General features: G+C 41.7%; 1 protein-coding gene across 3 annotated transcripts in view; it reads right to left on the reverse strand.

Annotated features, from left to right (window-relative positions):
• Nucleotides 1-16048, reverse strand: part of ELK4 (ETS transcription factor ELK4) — a 27711-nt gene continuing 11663 nt past the window's right edge. For all 3 annotated transcript variants that reach the window (XM_060644282.3, XM_060644283.3, XM_060644285.3), the window contains exons 2-5: nucleotides 13581-13796; nucleotides 11615-12487; nucleotides 10754-10870; nucleotides 1-8596 (exon numbers count right to left, since the gene is read on the reverse strand). In XM_060644282.3, the coding sequence (XP_060500265.1) occupies nucleotides 8498-8596; nucleotides 10754-10870; nucleotides 11615-12487; nucleotides 13581-13796 (1305 nt within the window). In that variant the 3' untranslated portion in view covers nucleotides 1-8497. The remainder of the gene's footprint in view (nucleotides 8597-10753; nucleotides 10871-11614; nucleotides 12488-13580; nucleotides 13797-16048) is intronic.

The following is a 16048-nucleotide window of genomic DNA, read 5'->3' on the forward strand; positions in this document are numbered from 1 at the left end:
TCATTTTGTTAAAAATATTTATTTAAAAAAATACAATTGTCGTCCGTATCTAGTTGCACATATATCTATTAACATATCTATGTAGTTTCAGACTTCAGTAAATTTGCTACGGTGCTTTCTTAAAGCTAGCTTGCCATTATACAAAGCAAATTCCTCTATCAGTTCCTGCATAAAAATAGTTGTTTTTAACATATCATCTTTCTAAAAAGACACATATCACCATTACAGAATGTAACAAAACTTTTGCATAAAACTTGAAGTGAGAGAGAAAAAGCGATCACCTGATTGGTTATCAGAGCAACCCCTTGCTATGTCTGGAGATGCACTGAGTATCAACGGTCCTTTTCTCTTTTCAAAGCAGCATATCGTAAAGCCCTCAAAGTGCTAGCGCATCCTCTTCCTCACCTACCTACGCTCTGTGGGAAGGTTCTTTGCCACAAGAATTAGAATCCGAGACTCTGGCTCCCGTCATTCTAATCAACCTTAAAACAACACCCCTTTGTTTCCCAACAGGCTAAGTCCCACTGCTGAGCTAGAAGACAAGGCAGCTTCTCTCCAGCTGCCCCAACAACCAGTATAATTTCAATAAATGTTAGCAGTTACCATCATTTCCGTTGCTGTTGTAGGAAAAAGAAGAAAAAAGCAATGTTAATACTTTGAAGATCTCCCTAACGTAAATCATACTGAAATTATAACAAGTCACTAGTGCTGCTCTAACTGTCATTCATTCCTTTGGGTAGGTGTGCACCTGCATCACATAGAAACGGTCCATTTATACAGAAGCGGTGGATATTAGGTATCGTGAGCGATAGATTTCAATAAACAAGAGGGAAACAAACAGTGACAGAACTGTCTTCTCAGCCAAGTGGATCTGGGTTGGAGGGAAACACCCCAACAAGTTATGACCACACAGCCCGAATTAAGACATTGATGTAAAAAACAAAAAAAACAAAAAAAAAACTCTCCGGTGTTAATGCCACAGCAGACATGTTTTTCCTCTGCATTATACACTGGGTGAATGAAAATCGAATGTTCGCTATCTAATAACATTCCATTGTCAAGTGACGTCCACACCTGAAGATCCAGTTAGGACTCATAGAAAATTCTTAGTTTGTTCTTCAAAATGCAAGGTTATACACTTTTTTAAAAAACCAACTTGATTATCTGGCCAAAAAAAGGGTATAATTCTAAAAAACTAGTTTCAGGTCAAAAATTGTATTCACCTCAAACCAAAGCTATCAGTGGCAAAATGACTGGACTGAGTTTCACATTGAATCTTCCCTACCCACAGAGGTCAGTGAAACTGCAAGAAGGCAAAAGTGCAGAAACCGACAGAACTGTGATTAGGAAAATCAAACGGCCAAACCGAATAAATAGGCCATGAGTGACCAAAACTCAATTGTGTTAATTTCTATCTTTACATATATGCATATTAGTTAATTTCACTAACAGTGAACAGGGAAGTTGATAAGATATTGCTACTTCTTACATAAGCACTGACTGTAATGCAGGCCCTGGTAAAACTGCCCTCAAAAACAAAATCCATGAAATGTCTTAGAAGGGACTGCGTCCCACTGCCTAACAGACAATGAGCGACAACGATAAAACAGAAAAGAAACATGTAATTGGATAGTTTACAAAGCTGAGTGTACTCCATCAATTGCAAATCATTTAAAAAGTCATACGTTTCCACAAAGCAGAGTATTAAAAGCTTGTAAATGATTTTAAAACATCCTAGCCAAAAGAGCATACCTTACAGAGCCTTAAAGAATGGCTCACCAGGTAATCCATTTACCTCTTCTCCAAAGAGTCTTAATTCCAGAAAACATAAACGAGAAATCGACATTACTTCTCTGACCCTCCATACCCTTAAGATGAAATGAATCAAAATTACCATTGTGCTTCCAGTTATTAATAACAAAACAGTGCTAATAATGGTGCCCCCAAAAGTGCCAAGTGACTTAATACCAGTATGAACTCTATTCTGGGCATATTTGGACGATTCCGTTGGCTACGGCTCTGGCCTAGCCGCAGGGCATGCCCACCCTGTCCGGATCCCAGGCCTGTCCTAGCGCGGCTCATAATCCTTGGAGGGACAAGACTCAGAATGGGCCCTCAGGAGATGGGAAACAGAGCAAGCTGAGAAGAACATTCAGCCCGGGATACTCTGAGGTTTCTGCTAATGCTTATTATGTACAGTCTGAAAGGATAAATTAGACGACAAAGCCACAACTCGTCCACTGTTTTACCAATTCACGGTCAAATCTGTATTTTAGAAATACTACTCTTAGTATAAACCCCCTCTCTGAGAAACTCAGACCCCAACATAACAAAAGTGATAGTGTAGAAATGTTAGGAAAGGGCATCTGTATTTGAGCAGTGATACGTGCACAAGCGAGTGGGTTAACGTGGCTTTGTTCACCGCATGTCACATGCAGCCTCCTATTTCTAAAAATGTTGGCAAGCAATTACTCTTTAAGGCCTATGAGTCTAAGAATTTAAAAAAACTGAAATGTGCAAGGCATTAATTTTTTAAAAGTGGCAACTGCAAAGTGCAGCCAATTTTTTTTTTTAAGTTTTAGTATAAAATAGCCTGGGAGCCATCCTAGAGGATGAAAAATATATGTTCCCTCTGAAAGACAGATTTGTTTACACACACACACACACACACACACACACGGTACTCAGCCGATAAACCAGAATGAATTTGAAAAGAAATGCTCCAGTCCCCCAATTACACATTTCAAAATAAAATTTTAAACCTCATAAAACTTTCTGATACGTATTACACTAAAAAAACTAGAGTTCAAGAGCCTTACCATGTTTAATCGTATCCCTCATGAGTTTTCTTGTTAAAGGTTTCATTTAAAATGATGTTAACGACAGCTTGAATTTCTTGGTTTCTGCAGAAAGCCTGAAAGCCAACATCTCCCCTCTCACACAAACCACTCTGGACTTCTATCTTTCACAAGCGCTCAGTGCGAATGGCGGCATCCTAGCAATTGCCATTTTCCGGCAGGCTGTCAATCTAGCACTTACTTTTTTTTTTTTTTCCCCCCCAGAAAAGCCTGAAGAAACTGGCAGCTTCAAATGGAACATTTAAACCGCATCAACAACTCACCTTTCAGACTGTTCTGTTTACAGGTCAAAACATGACTTTTGTGCTAACAGGTTCTACCAAGTACGAGAAATGAAATCAAACCGCCTTTTTTTTTTCTTGCTTAATACACTACCACCCACAAGAATTCTAGGCTCTGAGATTAAAACTTCAAACTTCAGTAAGCAGAATTCTGATGACCTAAGAGGAATAACAGGGCACCCTGCTTCAGGTAATGCTAGCAGCATTAAAAATAATAACATCTATTTGTTGACCCCAAAGCAAGAAGATAATTAATGAAATATTTTTCATGGGACCCATTCTCTAATCAGATTACCTGCTAAAGAAAGGTAATTATGGTTGGCCTCCACTTCCCTACTATGGCTTAAACAATTAACTTCTCAGCTCCATTTTAGAAAGAACATGTTCTGTCATGCCCTCAGCTAACAGACTACATACATCATGAGTAGTCTTTTTAACTTTCCCATTGGTTTGGGAATTCATTTGGAGCTTTCTGCACAAAGACACCTGCACCCGTCTCCATCCTTGTCTACACACCTCAGCACAATTCTAGATTTCTGGCATGGGCAACTAAAATATATAACAAGTAAGTGATAAATAGCACAGACCCATTAAGGAAAGTATTTCTTCAAGAGATGCTGAAATGTTCCAACAAATTAAAAAAATCAAAGCTTACAGGGGCGCCTCGGTGGCTCAGTCGGTTAAGCGTCTGACTTTGGCTCAGGTCATGATCTCATGGTTCGTGGGTTCGAGTTCCGCATCAGGCTCTGTGTTGACAGCTCAGAGCCTGGAGCCTGCTTCAGATTCTGTGTCTCCCTCTCTCTCTGCCCCTCCCCAGCTCACTCTCTGTCTCTCTCAAAAAATAAATAAAAACATTAAAAAAAAATTTTTAAAGCAAAGCCTATGAATGCAGCAAGAAAGTGGGGGTGATTATCTATTTTAGCATAAAGCAACTTAACATAATTCCAAATCTGTTGGTAAAATACAGTATTAATAAGGCCAGAAGAAGTTTGTAAGCAGGCTGGTAACATAAAAGTAAATTAAAGAGTCATATCTAGTATGAAGACACAAGAGCCAACAGGCTGTCAAAAATAATATGCACAAAGCTCTGGAAAACATTTGGTAATGGGGTTATTTACAAAAAAGAATTAACATAAAATCTCAGGAAGCTGAAGACAACTTTTACTGAAAAATTCCAAATCAAACTTCTAGGGATTTTACATGAAAATCAGATCAAATATGTAAAGGAGTTCTCCATATATCACAACAAAAGTGTCCACGTTTTATTTTCAAGATTAAGCAGTGAAACAGTGTCCCGAGTCCGTGGTCTTTAAGGCAAAGCACGTGCTGCCAGAAGGTGCGTGAGACCATCTACTGGGGCGGGAAGAAAACAGTACAACTTCCAGTCAAGATTTACTGTTCAGACCATCCTTAATTCCTATTTTTGTGTACATCTCAGAACGTACATGTGCCTTTCCTACAGTGGCATACAACTCCACTTATACACGTATGATTTCGCAGTAGGAAATACGGTGTTTAAAACTTTTACTGATCAAGGTGTGTTCGAAAAGGCTGCAGACTGCTTTTCTGAAATGGCAATGAGTGCTTCTAGTGCTTAAATTCCCCAGAAACATACAAAACTGCCTTTAGAAATTCAGAATCCTAGGGGCGCCTGGGTGGTTCAGTCGGTTAAGCGTCCGGCTTCGGCTCAGGTCATGATCTCACAGTCCGTGAGTTCGAGCCCCGCGTCGGGCTCTGTGCTGACAGCGCAGAGCCTGGAGCCTGCTTCGGATTCTGTGTCTCCCTCTCTCTCTGCCCCTCCCCTGCTCATGTTCTGCCTCTCTCTGTCTCAAAAATAAATAAAAACATTAAAAAAAAATTAAAAAAAAAAAAAAAAAAGAAATTCAGAATCCTATCACCTGTTCTGAGACCAGGATGAAACAAAGTTATGAGGCTAAAACTCACACAACAGGTTTGAATGGAACTGGAGTGATGTTACCAATAGCCTGCAGTTACAGCCACAGAATCCCACACCTTTTTATTTATTTACTTTCCCCTCCACGTCTGAGTCGCACAGTATGGAGAAAACTAGAAATTGTGCCCGGTGATTGGATTCAACAGTCATGCCTGTTTTGATCTCTCATACAGTATGCAAATCATCAAAGAATTCTTCCAGTTTAAAAAAAAAAAAAAAAAATCCAGGACCCTTTTTCATTATATACACATATACACATGCATACATGTATGTGTGTGTATACAGGTATATATATGTGTGTGTATATACACACACACATGGGCTCATGGGCTTAGTTTCCCCATCAAAATCTGAAGAAAAAAAAAATCTCTGCTTATATAGCTTACATTGACTTTTTTTGAGGGTTTCTGGATTATTCCATCATGTACATATTTTTAAAAATCAATGGAAGTTTCTACCTTTGTTAAAACACACAAAATACGCCATGAGGAATGTAACCTCACAAAGGCATTGACAAACCATTAAAAAAAAGATTACTGAAGCTAGCCATGTGATTTTAATTTTGTGTTTTAAGAAATCAGCATATGAACAAGGAAGAAAATCATTTTAGAAATTATGTGAAAATCCACCCTAGGATGGAATAAATGCGGCGCTTTGCTGGCTCAGTGTGTGGCTTTGAGCCAACTGTGTTCATCCCTTCTCAGCTCTAAGGTAGTAGCTTAAAATCAGCCACAGGGGAAATAATTTAATCATGGGAATCAGCAAATGCTACAATTGAAGGATTGTTTTTTCCCCTTCAGAAAGCCTGGTTGTTAAACATTTCCCAGCATACAAATGAGTAGATACGGGCCAGAGCAGATGAAAAGCTAAGATAACCACAGATGTCTCAAAAGCTCATTCAACCTGCTCCCTTATCTTCACTTAGGCTACTTTTGCCCACCAGCGAACGTCCTGGCAAAGTGACTTGTGATGGATACCAGCTAGATACCCAACAGAAGTCTCCCCAGTGAATATGGATCTTAAGTGGTACGTCACCTTTGGATGCTAAGAACACCGAATGCTCAAAAAAACATGAAGCTGAGAGTCTTCCAGGAAGGAGGTAGTTTACTAACAGAATGGTCTGCCTCATACACTTGAGCTGAGGTTGTAAACTTTCACTTGAAAAAGGAAACACACACACGCACACGCACGCACATGCACACACTTCTCCACATCAGTTGATCTCAAAGAGAAAGCAGATCATCCATCTCCTGAGGCCCGCACCTCTCGGAGGCTTCCGGGGTAGGTTTATAGACAAGAGGCCTCACAAACACTGGTTCCCAGGAAGCTGCTTTGACTGAGTTTTAATGGTGCCCTTGGTTCCCAGGCACCCCTGTGCTGACACAGTTAGTCATCAAAGATATTGTCTATGAAAACAACCAATGGCTTTTCTCCTTTAATTCAAAAAGGTAAAATACTTTTGTGCTTTCAAAATTTAAAATATCTAGTTAAATCGAGCCATCAATACTTAGATTTAATGTACAAAATATTCATGAACCTAATAAAACTATCCCAAAGTGCTGCTGAGGTCTGATTCCAAAGAAGCATGCCCACGAAGCGACTCCGTGTGGGAGAGAAGTCCACTGTCCGCTCCCCATCGCTACCGAACATTGCCTCCAGAACTGTCGCGCACCTCAGGAGCACACCTTTCAGCCGACAGCCACTGACGAACCAGTGAACGGGTCCCCAAGACGACAGGTGTGAAGACGGCTCCCTGAATGTTGTCCCTCCCTGACTACTAACTAACAGGCATGTCTCACACTGTAGCTTCTCCACACTGTACAGAAACATATTTAAAGTGAACATTCTACATCTGGAAGATGCTGGTTCCTGTCAGTGTCGTTTGGAGCCCTCAAAACCGTACTCCCTCATTCCATTTGGTTTGGGACTCCATTACAGATCTACTTCTAGGGTTAAAAGATGAGGTTCCTAACGGGCAGTGTTGTAGTGCTGGTCGTGGCATATAATCTAATCCTAGGCTTTAAGAGCCACGTCTTCCCAAAGATTCCACTGTGATGTTGGTTATCAATTCAGCTTGGACTATCCACAAATCTGTCTCCACCTGGGGCTGAGTACCATATGACAATACTTTATAAATGTGGTAACGTAGAGATGAAGGCCTACGTTTTTCGCTACTACTGTGAACAATCCAATCCCTGTACATGAGCGTTTCCAAACAAATTCTGCTGCTCTCTAATAAAAAAACTTTTTTTCAAAGACATAACATCTTTACCTCACTATAGACTTGGAGGCTTCACTTTGCTTTTCATCTGCCTAATGACATCTTTAAAACGATCACGACCCCTAACAACCTGAAATTTAAAAGATAAAATATGCAGTGAACAGAAAAGAAAAAGTATCTTCTAACTGGGAAAGAAAGCCCCACATGTGGTTTCAAGTTATTCAACTGAATGTTTTACTCAGAGATGCCTCGAGATTTCACAACCCAGGTCCATCCTAAAAGCCATCACTTACCATCCTGTACATATCACGGGTGTGTAATTATACCACCCAGCGAGCAGACATTTCTGTGCTAGAGAGCGGGTCCCCTATTCTCACCGGTTGTTGCAAAATGTGGTCGTAAACCCCACGTTTAAAAATCTTCCTACGCTGAAACAGACCAGGCTCCATGCTGTTCACAGGTTCAGACAAGATCACACACACGGTTAAGAGACCCACCCTGATACAGGTAATAAGATGCCTTGCTGTGGACTGCTTACACATGTTATAGTTCACGGCAAAGCAGAATCTCCCCAACAGTACTGCTCTAATCTTACTTGGTGTGAACAGGAAGGAATCCTTTTCCTTCACTGCTCATACATAGCTCACTTTTAGTCTTTCAACAGAACACACTTAGTCCTAAAGATATGGCCAACTGCATTTAACATTTCTTCAACTAATATACTCAAAGCATAAATGTTTTCCTGGCCAAAGGGTCCCAATAAGGCAGAAGGAATAACTTTGTTCTTAACTGCTCCTACAAAGCATGGCTAACTGCTAAACCCCACCAAAAATTTCTTTAAACACAAAGCTCAAAATATTCAGGAGGGAGGGAAGGAGGTAGGGAGGTAGGGAGGAAAGGAAGTAAGGAAGGAGGGAGGGAAGGAAAAGGAGGAGTTACGGAGGGAGAGGGCAAGGGGGAGGGAGGTGGAGTTTAGACTCCAATTAAGGCATTTTTATATACAGTCCAACTTGAGTCATAGTCAAAGGGAATCTCAGAAAGGCATTTCAATGGGGAATGGCAAAAATCACAATAGTCTATTATCAGCATTGTAGAACTATTAATCGCTCACTTCAAATGTAATCATGTTGAATGTCTTTCTGTTTCTTTACTCCTTGGTTCTCTCATTCCACAAGTGCATAGGTTATGTTTTCTGTAGATCTGGGGAAAATGGGCCAGGGGTGGGTGGTCCATCCAGGCCAGACACAGTGAACGGTCCATGACTGTTCAGTACAGAAGGAAACTGAGAAAGAAAACAAAAACACATTATCATCCTATTACTCAACCCCAACTTTCATTTTCTGTCCCTGCTACATTCCCGGAGGCAGAAAATGAAAGCCACCTGCAGTGGCTCACAGGACAAAGGTAGTAACCATTTATCATGGAAGAACATGATGTCACAGCAGAAACTTTAAAGAAAAAAACTGTTCGTCCTACATGTTACATATTACAGTCTCCAGCCTACCTTGAAGGAAGGAACAAACCTATGAGGCCCTCCCTTATAGCCAAAGGTATACAGGTTTACATTTAACTTCATATGAAAGTTTTAAAAAGTTCAGTAAGTGACGACACGCACGACAGAGTACAATTCAATTATAAAACAAACTGCAGACTGTCAAAAAGAGGTCCGGAAAGAGATGCCCATCTATGAACTCTACAACTTGTGTAAATAGTTAGACGTATTCATTCTAGAAGAGCCTTCCCCATCATGTATTCTAAGACCAGTTCTATAGGGAGAGTCCGGGCTGAAGCCACATGAGCACTGTAGCTTTGCCTGAGGTCTCTGGTCACTCTCTAACTCAATTATCTGTGAGAGGCAAAGAAAAACATAAAAATAAAATATGAAAAATTCTCAACGCTTTCTAGTCAATAACTTAGAATGTTTTACAAAATAAAAAATGCAGAAGTAGGAAGATTTTTAATTTTCTTTTTTCCTTACCATTTCATTTCCAGAAGAACAAATGAAAAGTTAAATTACAAAATATAACAAAATCTCCCAAGGAGTCTCCCCTAAATAAGTGAATGAATCAACCAAAATAAACTCTAGGAGTTAAAAAGTCTAGGTGTCTGAGGCAAAATGATGGTTAAGAGCTGTAAGACCTTTCCTACGATCTTGGCTAAGGGATAACACAATATCCATTTCTTTTTTTTAAAGATTTTTTTAGTGTTTTATTTATTTTTGAGACAGAGAGAGATAGAGCATGAGCAGGGGAGGGGCAGAGAGAGAGGGAGACACAGAATCCAAAGCCGGCTCCAGGCTCTGAGCTGTCAGCACAGGCCTGACACGGGGCTCGAACTCATGAACCGCGAGATCATGACCTGAGCGGAAGTCAGACGCTTAACTGACTGAGCCACCCAGGCGCCCCACAACATCCATTTTTTAAAATATGTATTTAAAATGTTGATAAATATCAATTCTAAATGAATGAGAAATGGGCGTATTTGATAAACTATACTCAAAATTTTTCTCTTTTAAAAAGCCTCAGGTAAAAAAAAAAAAAAAAAGCCTCAGGTAAAAGAGAAAAGCTACGTGCAGATCCTCCTGCAAATACACACACACACACACACACACACACGTGTATATTTTCTTCTTTTAAAAAAAAAAAAAAAGAGAGAGATTTCTAGCATTTAAAATGACAAGGAGCTGGGGCGCCTGGGTGGCTCGGTCGGTTAAGCGGCCGACTTCGGCTGAGGTCCTGATCTCGTGGTCCGTGAGTTCGAGCCCCGCATCAGGCTCTGTGCTGACTGCTCAGAGCCTGGAGCCTGTTTCAGATTCTGTGTCTCCCTCTCTCTCTGCCCCTCCCCTGTTCATGCTCTCTCTCTGTCTCAAAAATAAATAAACGTTAAAAAAAAATTAAAAAAAAAAAATAAATAAATAAAATAAAATAAAATAAAATGACAAGGAGGGGCGCCTGGGTCGCTCAGTTGGTTAAGTACTGACTTCAGCTCAAGTCATGATCTCAGTTTGTGGGTTCGAGCCCCACGTCAGCCTCTGTGAATGCTTGCTCAGAGCCTGGAGCCTGCTTCACATTCTGTGTCTCCTTCTCGCTCTGCCCCTCCCCCACTTGTGCTCCGTCTCACTCTGTCTCTCAAAAATAAATAAATGTAAAAAAATAAAATTCTTTTTAATGACAAGGAAAGGAAATCGGGTAGGTTCAAAATCTACAGTACCGAACAATCCCTGGTCTAACTCGAACGTACGTCACAGCGAACAACGGAAAGGAGACGTTGGCTGTATTTGTCGGAGCTGTTCGCTGGCTAGAAAATCAACACTTGGAAGGCATGTTTGTTAAACACAAGTTTTATAACGATGAAACCAAAGGGTGAAGACACTGCCTTCTGGCCCCACTCTTCGTGGACCAGGCCCCAAGTGCAAGAGACAGACCTGTGGGTGTTTTACCTGGAAGAGTGTGTTAGCACCTTGCAGCCTGGCTGGACTCAGGGGAGCAACAGGGCTGAGAGTGCTCCAGAAGTGGATACTGGAGAGCAGGGGGCTCGGCGTCAGTAAGATGGGCGTCTGCAACACACAAGACAGCAACGGTCACTGAGGACTGTCTCAACCTTGTAACAATACACCAGCAGCCCTGAACCCAAATATTGTCCTAGTCTCTGCCCCAAATCTCTCCAAAATTTTATCATGAGGGAAAGCTCAGAAATTATTTGTACTTGCTAAGAAAGGTCAAAATATCTTCTCACCTGTCTTTTGTAGGGTCTTTCCCAAATACAGAAACCAATCTGGTCAAGTAGGGAGAAGTAACAGGTAACTAAGTCACAAACACGGTTCCCCTTAGTAACGGGCAGTCTGGGAGTCATGTATTTAAGGTTTCGGGAGAGGTGACTGGAGACAAGCAAGTGAAGAAATGGCTAATGTAACTGTGCACACTTGTTACTCAACATCACACGAGTTGTTCTCACGTTTCTCAGAATTTACTGTTTTCCAGCTTTTGAGGTTATCACTGTTATTTTATAAGATAACAACCAGTTCTATAAGACCAAAAAAAAAAGAGAGAGAGAGAGTAGTTGCTTTAGGAGGAAGTTGGAAAATATTCATCTACTTGCAGAGACCATGAATCCTTCACAACACGACTCCAAACCTTTCACTGCAGCGATCCTGACTGGGTGAGGAACGGGGTGACTTTCACAGGGTCACAGCTAACTTTTCTAAGACAAACCTAAATAGCAGCAGGAGAACCTGATGTTATAAATTCGGGATTTGTTTAAAAAGGTGAGTCGGTGGCGCTAAAAAGAAGGGGTCAGTTACCTGGGAGAACAGCGCTGGCGTGAGAGAAGCCGTGGGGAGAGACGGGCTCAATATTCCCAGCGGGCTCGGGTCGCTGCCCGTGATCACGAGGATGGGTGCCAGCTCTAACCCTTTGGGTTTCTTGGATCTCGAGGAATTCCTTGTTTTGTCCTTTTCCAGCAAAGCTGAATCCTGGTCTTTAGGCTCCAGCGACAAGTTCTCTGGAAGTTCCATGGGCTGAGAAGCCACCGAGTCGATGTCTGTGTCAAGGTCAGGGTTGGGGCTCAGCGGCGGCGAAGGCGTCCCAGGAGGCTCCTGCACAGGAGGCGGTGCGGACGCAACAGGTGGGGTGGCAAACGCGGTTGTTACGCTGCAGGCGGAGGTCGGGGCTTCCAGGGAAGGCAGTTTGGGGGAAGCCAAAGTCTCCAACGCTTGGAGAGTTTCTTCTGAGGATGGAGAAAGGCTTGGGCCGGCCGACAGGACGGCGGCCACGGGTTCAACTGGTAGCTTCTTGGAAGGCGTTGTTACGAATTTGATGACAGACGGCGTTGGCTCCCGAGGAGGCTTCTTCTCCGCCAACTTCTCAGCTGGGTTCTCGAGCTTGATCGGTTTGAAAAGCCTCTTGTTGGAGGAGTTCAAAGAGTTGAGGGTAAAGGAGGAGTACAAGCCGGAGTGTATGTAGTCGTTGCGGCTGGAGGTCCTGGCGCCAGGCTGAGGCGGCCTCTCCCTGCCCCCGCTCTCCGCATCTCTGCAGCTGCTGGTGACTTCGCCGCAGCCTACGGCTTCCCCGTCTCCCTCAATCCTGCCCACTGTCATTGGGTCCATTTTCAAGATCTCTGGGTAAGAGACAAACTTGTACACAAACTTCTGACCATTCACTTTTTTAATGATATTCTGTAGATAAACAAAATAAGCATTCTTACACTTTCTCATAAACTTACCTCCCACAGCTCATGAAAAAGCCGACCTAATAACAGACTCTATTTGGCAAGTAGTTTACCGAAGAGCTTCAAAATCATCTATGTTTATCTAGCCACACCAAAGGCAGTTCCTACCACCGTGGAGCCCAAGTTGAGTGTTTAAGTGTCTCATTAACAACTGAACCAGTATGTTACGTAAAAGGGAGATTTCAATTGCTTAACACTCTCAACCAAATATCGGCATTAAGTCAAAAATCACTGAACTGCAACCTCAAATAGTTCCAAAGGTACAAGCCATACGCATCCTGAAGAAGCGAAAAGGAACAGAACGTTACTTCTGCTGAAGTTTCCACTTCGTTCTGAAGTCCCAGTTGTTTCTTAGACAGACAGAAAAACTGGTTAAGATCAAGCTCTTCAGAGCGAAACAAATTAAGATCTCAGCTTCTCATTCCAACTCTATCCATTTGAGCCACTTATTGTACCTCAGTGCCCAAGAACGTATTCAAAGTAAGAAATTAAACAAAAAATAAATGTTAACTAAGAAACCAAATCTGTGCACTAACAGCTATTCTTTAAAGTATTTGTGTTCCCTGGGTTAAATTAAAAAGCAAAAAGTAAATAAAGCTAAAACACAAGCATATGTGTGACAATTTTTAAGTCATGATATACACAAGAATGTTTCTTTTAGCCCTGAAATCTCCTATTTTCTGCTCCTTATTCCAACCCTGTGCTCATTTTTCCTTTAAAGATGACTGTAATTAGGAACAAAATATGTACGAGGAGTGGAACTCTGCAGAAATAGAGCTGGCACACTTACACATTTCATCCCAATTCCACACTGCTGAAGTTATCAAATAAACTGGATCAAAATAATCCAAGGCAGTCTGTGATCGTTTTGCAACGTACACAAACATCGAATCGTTATGTTGCACACCTCAAGCGAATATAATGCTGTAGCTCAATTATGCCTCGATTTAAAAGAATTTGAAATTAACCAGGACATGAGTAGTTTCATAACCTCAACAGAAGAGAGGAACACGTCTTATTCTGAGGTGGATGCGTATTACCTTTACATAATAGTATCGGAGGGCTCGGCTGAGTTTGTCGTAATTCATGTTAGGCTTGTTCTTACGAATCCCCCAGAGACGAGCCACCTCTTCTGCCTGCAAAAGCTTGAACTCCCCATCATTAGACGTCCAGCTGATCATGTGCTTGTTCTGAGGCTCCTGTAGGAGCTGAAGGAGGAACTGCCACAGGGTGATAGCACTGTCCATAGCAGTGAGCTGAAAAGAGGCAGACAGGGAAGACACACGATGGTATTAACAGCCACCACTCCCATAACACCCTATGCCAGGCGCTGTGCTCTAAATGTATTATTTCATAGCATTCCCCCAATAATCCTACAAGACATACTACTGCGGCCTCGTTTTACATTTGAAACCACTGATTCAGAAAGAGTCAAGTCACTCCTTGTCCGAGGCTGCACAGGTAATTGGTGGAGCTGATGTTTAAACCCAGGCAATCTGGATCTAGAGACCAAACTCGGAAGCATGCCACACTGCTTAAGAAAAGTCTTGCTGGGAGATAAAGTGAGTTCTTTAAGTCCCGGGAGCGGTCTCGGATGACGGCCAGTCACCAGAGGACCACTGCCACTACGTTTTAACTGAAAATCTCCTCCTATCCTCTGAGACCACCCTTTCAGCATCTATACAAATCAACTCAGTTGGTTTATCTGCCAGGATGTGTGTGTGGTGTGTGTGTGTGTGTCACAGTGGCCCAAAGATATAGGGAATAATCTACCTGTGCTCCATTGGCCTTTCTCCTCCAAACAGTTTCCGTTCTCATAAATTAATTTACATTTAAATTGGCAGCACTGAAAATTCAACAAAATGCTCCCGGATTTATTTGACAAGTTCTATCACCATTCTGCCCACAGAGCTTCCATCTGCATAAATTACTTTTTTTTTTTTTTAAAGTAGGCTCTACGCCCAACGTGGGGCTTGAACTCACAGCCCTGAGATCAAGAGTCGCATGCTGTACCAACTGAGTCTGCCAGGCACCACCACACATCCTCTTTCATTTGATTAGTAGCCGTTATGTGATTCTCAAGACATGAAATTAAAAATCTTTCAATATCTCAGGTTTCAGGATTTCCCTGTTTCGGCCAGAGTTTCTCAGCTTTGGCTCTATTGTTCGGGCCAGATAATTCTTTGTTCCTGGAGGCTGTCCTGTGCACTAGGACAGTGAGTTTAACTCACTAGATGCCAGTAGCACCTCCTGACCGGTTGTGACAATCAAACATGTCTCCGGCCATTGCCAGATGTTCTCCTGGGAGACAAAATCGTCCCAGTGGATACCACTGGTTTAGGCAACAGAGCTGCAAGGAAATGTCCTCACAGAGTTATTTTCTTCACAGAACTTCAAGATTCCCATTAGGAAGAATTCTTTATGGCAGAAACTCTGCCGTCCTAAGAAGCACTGTATATATATATAGCACATCCTAAGAAGCCCGTAACTGAACTATCCATGCACAAGAAAACAAAAACAAAAACCCTTCCTTTCTTTATCTAGGAATGAGATCTCAATGGACCAAAATAAGACTTGAAAACAAATTAAATCAATTCCATTAAAATACTACAAAAATAGGTAATTTGGTTGACATCAAAATGTAAAACTTTTGAGCTGCAAACAATATTGTCAGGTGAAAAGACAATCCTCAGAATGGGAGAAAATATTTTCAAGTAAGAGGCTTGTATCAGAAATATATAAAGACTTCTTACAATGAAAAAAAAAAAAAAAAGAAGTGAAGGAAGGTGCAAAGACATTTCTTCAAAGACGACACACAAACTAGGGCACCTGGGTGGCTCAGTCGATTAAAGCACCGACTTCGGCTCAGGTCATGATGTCGCAGTTAAAGAGTGCCAGCGTGCATCTGGCTCTGTGCTGACAGCTCAGGGCCTGGAGTCTGCTTCAGATTCGGTGTCTCCCTTTCTCTCTGCCCCTCCCACACTTGTGCTCTGTCTCTGTCACTCTCAAAACTGAACATTTTTAAAAAAGCGTACAAAGAATAATTTTTTTAAAAAAGACAAATTGACAATAAGCTCATGAAAAGATCCTCAACATTAGTTATTAGGGAACTGAAAATCAAAACCATGTAAGATACCACGCCACTCCTACTAGGATGGCTATAATCAATAAGACGGACAATAACAAGTATTGGCTAGGATGTGTCAAGAGTGAAACCCTCATGCATTGCTGGTAGGAATGTAAAACGGGATAGCCACTTTGGAAAACTGTGATACTTCCTCAAAATGCTAAACAGAAATACGATCCAGCTATTCGGCTCCTAGGTATATACCCAAGACAACCGAAAATACATGTCCAACAGACACACTTGCACAGGAATGGTCACAGCAGCATCATTCTAGAATATCCAAAAAGTAGAAACAACTCAAATGTCCATCAATTGATGATGAATGGACAAGCAAAATGTGGTGTGACTACTGGAATATTATTCAGCCGTAAAAAAAAACAG

This window comes from Panthera onca, chromosome F1 (genome assembly GCF_046562875.1).
Source record: "Panthera onca isolate mPanOnc1 chromosome F1, mPanOnc1 haplotype 2, whole genome shotgun sequence".
NCBI classification, from domain to species: domain Eukaryota; kingdom Metazoa; phylum Chordata; class Mammalia; order Carnivora; family Felidae; genus Panthera; species Panthera onca.